Source organism: Osmerus eperlanus, chromosome 13 (genome assembly GCF_963692335.1).
Source record: "Osmerus eperlanus chromosome 13, fOsmEpe2.1, whole genome shotgun sequence".
Classification (NCBI taxonomy): Eukaryota; Metazoa; Chordata; class Actinopteri; order Osmeriformes; family Osmeridae; genus Osmerus; species Osmerus eperlanus.
Window position 1 is genome coordinate 5,900,932 of NC_085030.1, and position 5,542 is coordinate 5,906,473.

Here is a 5,542-nt window from a genome sequence, read left to right on the forward strand (position 1 = left end):
TGGAGAGGCCATGTCTCCTGTGGAGGCCCAGCAAGCTGTGTCTCCTCCTTCATCATCAGCACCATCAGGGCACGACACACACACACACACACACACACACACACACCACCCCGTATCTCTCATCTCCCTGACTCATCCACACACTGCATGAGGGCTGGTTGAACACACGTGCAAACACACACGCACACACACGCAAACACACACAGACGAAGACCAGAACACGCACACACAAGCAGGCAGGCTTGCGTGTCCTCTTCATACACTGAAGCACACAATGACACACGTGCAGACATTGACACACACACATCACAACAAAGCAGAGGACCGATCCACCCACATAAGCATCCAGTTCCAGGCGCCGTGTGTGTCCAGTAAACTGAACACATGAACACACTGCTCAGGAGCTGATAAGGTGGACGTAGAGAAGGGAGTGTTTCTGGGGACTGGAGGAAAGTGTGTGTGTGTGTGTGTGAGGGGGAGGGGTGTGTGTGTGTTTTATTTTTTGGGTGGGGGCGGGGTGTCCTACTGTTCCAATTATAGATGTCTCTGGTCTTGGTAAACACTAGTCCTTAAACTACAGCCAATATCTCTGACAGCACGGCCAAACTGACACCCAGCAGGGCGCGTGTGTGTGTGCGTGATTCACGTAGGTGTGTGTGTGTGTCGATGTCTGTACGTGTGTGGGTGTGGGTGTGTTCAATTACCCTCCAAAAAATGAAAAGAGAGGGGGTGAGGGGGGGGAGTGGGCTGCCTGTGGGAGATGTTAAATTGATCCCCATCCCCACAGTGGAGCAACAGAGGGGGATTTGAAGCTGAACAGCCAGCAGTGGGGGGTGGGGTTATTGGAACAGCGGGGGAGCTCCAACAACTGCGCAAATAACAGTGAATCTACAATAACTGTAATGAAACAGCAAGCACCCACGGACACACACACACACTTCTTTACGTGTCTAATCAGCCATGTTGAAATGTGAACTGGCGTCTGATGTTGCGTGATGAGTTGCTAAATGGGAGAGTTGCGTGCAATTTGTAGGCTCAAAATTTGTTTTAGCTCTTCGTGATCTGCCATATCGTGTCATTTGGTGGGTATAATCCCTGGGCTAAGTGAATGTGTGCTTTGGGCGTGTGTGTGTGTGTGACCCTCAGTGATAGGACTGGGGGGGTCCTCTCTATCAGACTTAAGTAGGAAAAGTGGGGGCATGTCCTCTGTGGGACTGGGGTTCGTCTAGTCAAGCGCTATTTAAGAAATAGATGGCACCGCACACACGAGCACAAGGTTGGACTTGAATGACCCAGACGTAGAGACAAAGACAGACAGACAGACACACACACACACACACACACAGTAAGCTGTCCAATTTCTTGTGACTGAGTACTTGTATTAAACACACACACACACCTTCAGTGTAGAGGCAAACGGCTCGGGCTCCAGAGGAGAGGGAAGTGATGTCGGAGCAGAGGACCTGGATGGGGTTCAACCATCCTGGGGGAGGAGTCCGGGAGAGGGGAGGAGAGGCGGGGCTCTTCAGGCTAAAGCCAGGAGCAGCCCTGTAAGAGGGGGGGGGGGGGGGGGGGCAGGGTGTGAGTTACTGCAGCGACAACCAGGAAGACCTGTGACATGAGGGTTACAATACTGGGAGGAGGGGGGGTAGGGGGTGCAAGGGGGCAGGGGGTGTGTTGGGAGAGGGGTGGGGGGGTCAAGGGTGGGGTGTGGGGGGTCAAGGGTGGCAGACTGTCTCCCCGTTTTTGTCGTTAGTACAAAACATAGTCAAATGTGTAAACAGAGCAATGATGGCGTTCTCTTCCACCATGCCCTCGTCGATTGTAAGACCTGTGGACCATTATCTGGTCACCATACTACTGACACAAATAATGTTTAGGGCAGCTGTGGCAAGGGTAGAGGCAAGTATGGAATTAGGCCCAGGGACCTGTTCAGTCATTAGTATTAGGAACTAGTTGACTAGAATGATTCTACTCATCCTATCTCCTCTGTCCTTAACCCACACAGTCAAAGGACCCAGAGAGAGAAACTGATCAAAGGAAGGAGAAGGGGAGTGTAAAGGTCAGAGGGGGAGGAGGGGGAGAGGGGAGGAGAGTGATGGGGGAGGGGTTAAACATCTCTCCCCTCAATGAATCCAGGGGAGGGAAACCCCCGTTGGGGCCCTTAGACCTGACATGGCTACAGACACACTGTTGTGTATGCATACACATACACACAGATGACGCACACACCCACAGATGCACACACACACACACAGATGCACACACACACAGATGCACACACACACAGATGCACACACACACAGATGCACACACACACAGATGCACACACACACAGATGCACACACATACGTACGCAAACATACACACATACCTTTGAATCTATAAAAGGCCACAGGCACAAACATTTAACTTAAGCACACACGCCATGACTACCAGCACATCTAAATTAACAGGGACAGACAAAAAGACACACATGTACACACAGACACACAGACACGCACGCACGCACACGTTGTCTTTGAGCAGGCTTAGTACACTGTTGGAGAATTGTTTGGCAGACACACCACTTCATCACCAGCCAATAGCGTGAGCACCATTAAAGAGGGGGGCCGAGCATGGAGGGATGGAGAGAGGGAGCAGGAGGACGGGAGGGGGGGGGGCACAGAGAAGGTAGAGGGGGGGAGGGGGGGGCACAGAGAAGGTAGAGGGGGGGAGGGGGGAGCACAGAGAAGGTAGAGGGGGGGAGGGGGGGGCACAGAGAAGGTAGAGGGGGGGAGGGGGGGGCACAGAGAAGGTAGAGGGGGGGAGGGGGGAGCACAGAGAAGGTAGAGGGGGGGAGGGGGGGGCACAGAGAAGGTAGAGGGGGGGAGGGGGGAGCACAGAGAAGGTAGAGGGGGGGAGGGGGGGGCACAGAGAACGTAGAGGGGGGGGAGGGGGGGGCACAGAGAAGGTAGAGGGGGGGAGGAGGGGGCACAGAGAAGGTAGAGGGGGGGAGGGGGGGGGCACAGAGAAGGTAGAGGGGGGGAGGGGGGGGGCACAGAGAAGGGAGAGGGGGGGAGGGGGGAGCACAGAGAAGGGAGAGGGGGGGGAGTACAGCGAAGGTAGAGGGGGGTGATGGACGGGTAGTAGAAGACAAGGCTGAAATGATGCATGTCTTTATGTTAGGAACCAACTTACAGGTGGAACAGAAACGCTAAGTGACAAACAGGGTTGTTTGTGTGTGTGTGTGTGTGGGAAAGTGTGTGTGTGTGTGTGTTAATTCTGTCGCTCTCTTGGTTTCTGCTCATCAGCAATTCAGCCAGTGAATAATCACTGACTCTGCCCTGGATCTGAGAGCATAATTAATACTGCTATTATTAGTGGGCGGAACTGACCTGTCACTCATCCCAGCCCACTACCAACAGAATGCATGTTTATTTTAATGTCCTGTTGCTATGACGATGAAGGGATGGATGGATGTGGGATGAGAGCAGAATAGCATGCAAGAATGTGAACACCTTGACCACTCCTGTGTACAGTGCTTTCAGTTTACACACAAAAACACTTACACACACACACACACACACACACACACGCATACATACATACATAACACACACACAAATCAATGAATTCATCTATGTTAAGTGAGAATGTTAAGAACTCTATATTATTATTAGAGTAATTCCCTTATGGGAAATTGGGATTATGCTAATTCACAACATGCCTATAACCCCCAGGCATTCCTCGTTATAATTCCCGCGTCTCCAAGACATGATGAACAATGTGCCGAGTGTATGCGGCCCACAGTTCAGGTCAGATTAACGGTGTAACTCAGATTAGCAGGAAGAGAAGGAGAGATTGGGACTATAATCCCATTTCTGATGCCATTATGAAACGAAGGCAACTTCCTCTCCTGAACCTGACACAGATCTCTCCATGATCTGCCACCAACACTCACTAATGCCCTCAGAAAGCGTGCATGTGTGTGTTTGCCATACAGAAGGAATAGTCTTAGACAAGGTAACAATGGGGTCATACAAACACAAATGATCTGATTTCAGGAAGAAAAACGGTCGAGAAAGAGAGAAGTACATTAGAACGATGCCAGAGAAGATGACAGGAGAGAGGGAGGGGAGGACAGGGTCAAAAGGGATGGACTGTGGAGAGGAGGGCTGCTTCAGACCCTTTGAAGGCTGGCGCAGATTCTACCCGTATCAGGGAGTTTACGGAAGCTTACACATGAACCCGGAGTAGAACTATTCTCTCTTTCGCTTGTCTCCCTCACACACACACCCACACCCACACCCACACACACACACAGGGGCACACACAGAAGCTGACGATGAGGCTTTCTCTTTTCCCTTACAATACCATCCATACACACGTACACACACAGCTGGCTCCTTACCTTCTGTCACATAGTTGTGGTGTCTGAGGAAGCTGTGGTTCAGTGTTTGGGTGTCAGTGTCCTCGCCCATCGGCAGGGCTGCTCCGTGCGCCCGTCCTGGAGGGGGCAGCGTAGATCCGTGGGGGGTGTCCCGGCCAGCGCAGCGCCCATACTGCCCAACGCCTCAGCACAGGGGCGCAGAGCAAAGCATCCTGGGACAAGGGGCCGGGCAGGAGAAGGGGGGGGGACGGGGACGGGGGGGACAGAGACGCAGACCTCTGTGAGACGGGGACGCGAAACGCACACCCTCACCCACTCTGGGAAGCACACACGGCCATAGGTTCACACGCTCGCTCGCTCTCTCACACCCACACACACACTCGGAGGTGGAAAAACGCTGGCTTCGCTTCCACCTCGATGTTCCCGGGGGGAGGGGGAGGGGAGGACGAGGCCAGCCCCGGTCTCTGAATCTGCAGTGCTGCTGCTCCTGCGCTGTGATCACACGCACACACTCACCACCCAGTCGCACTTGCCCCGCACTCCAAATCCACCACTGTCTCTGGTCAGGTCCACCACTGTCTCTGGTCAGATCCACCACTGTCTCTGGTCAGGTCCACCACTGGCCTGTCTTCATGCAGTCTCCCCCCTCTCTCGATGATGGATGCCGTTGTTGTGGTTCCGAGGGGATGAGGAATAAATCCTGTTGGCCGGTGCTGCAGTGCGAGAGCTGCCGTACGTGTGTGTGTGTGTCGAGCGTGTGTGTGAGAATGAGAGAGAGAGAGGTAGGGGGAGGGCAACTGGAGGTAGAGAGAGGGGGAGGGAGTAAGAGAGAGAGAGAGAGAGAGAGAGAGAGAGGGAAAGAGAGAGAGAGAGAGGGAAAGAGGGGGAGGGTCTATCCTGCTGTTGTGGTACTTGTGCGAGACATCAGACAAGGCTCCTCCCTGCCCGGCCAATCAGAGGTGAGCACCGATCTGCATGGCCACTGACTGCAGGTGATTAAAGAGAGCGATGGAGAGAGGGAGAGACTGACAGGGACAGAGGGAGAGAGAGAGAGAGGGCTATTGGGAGAGAAAGAGAGAGACTGAAAGCGTGAGAGAGTAGGAGAGGGAAAGCGAGAGATTTTGAGGATGGAAAAAGGATAGAAGGATAACGGAGAGAGAGGGAGGGAGG

General features: G+C 53.4%; 1 protein-coding gene across 1 annotated transcript in view; it reads right to left on the reverse strand.

Annotated features, from left to right (window-relative positions):
• The window catches only part of LOC134032553 (serine/threonine-protein phosphatase 2A 55 kDa regulatory subunit B gamma isoform-like), a 13,711-nt gene extending 8,568 nt beyond the window's left edge, over positions 1 to 5,143 (reverse strand). Inside the window, 2 exon segments of the mRNA XM_062476549.1 lie at positions 4,394 to 4,584; positions 4,968 to 5,143. Coding sequence (XP_062332533.1) covers positions 4,394 to 4,463 — 70 coding nt within the window. The 5' untranslated portion in view covers positions 4,464 to 4,584; positions 4,968 to 5,143.
• Positions 5,144 to 5,542: the final 399 nt, after the last annotated feature.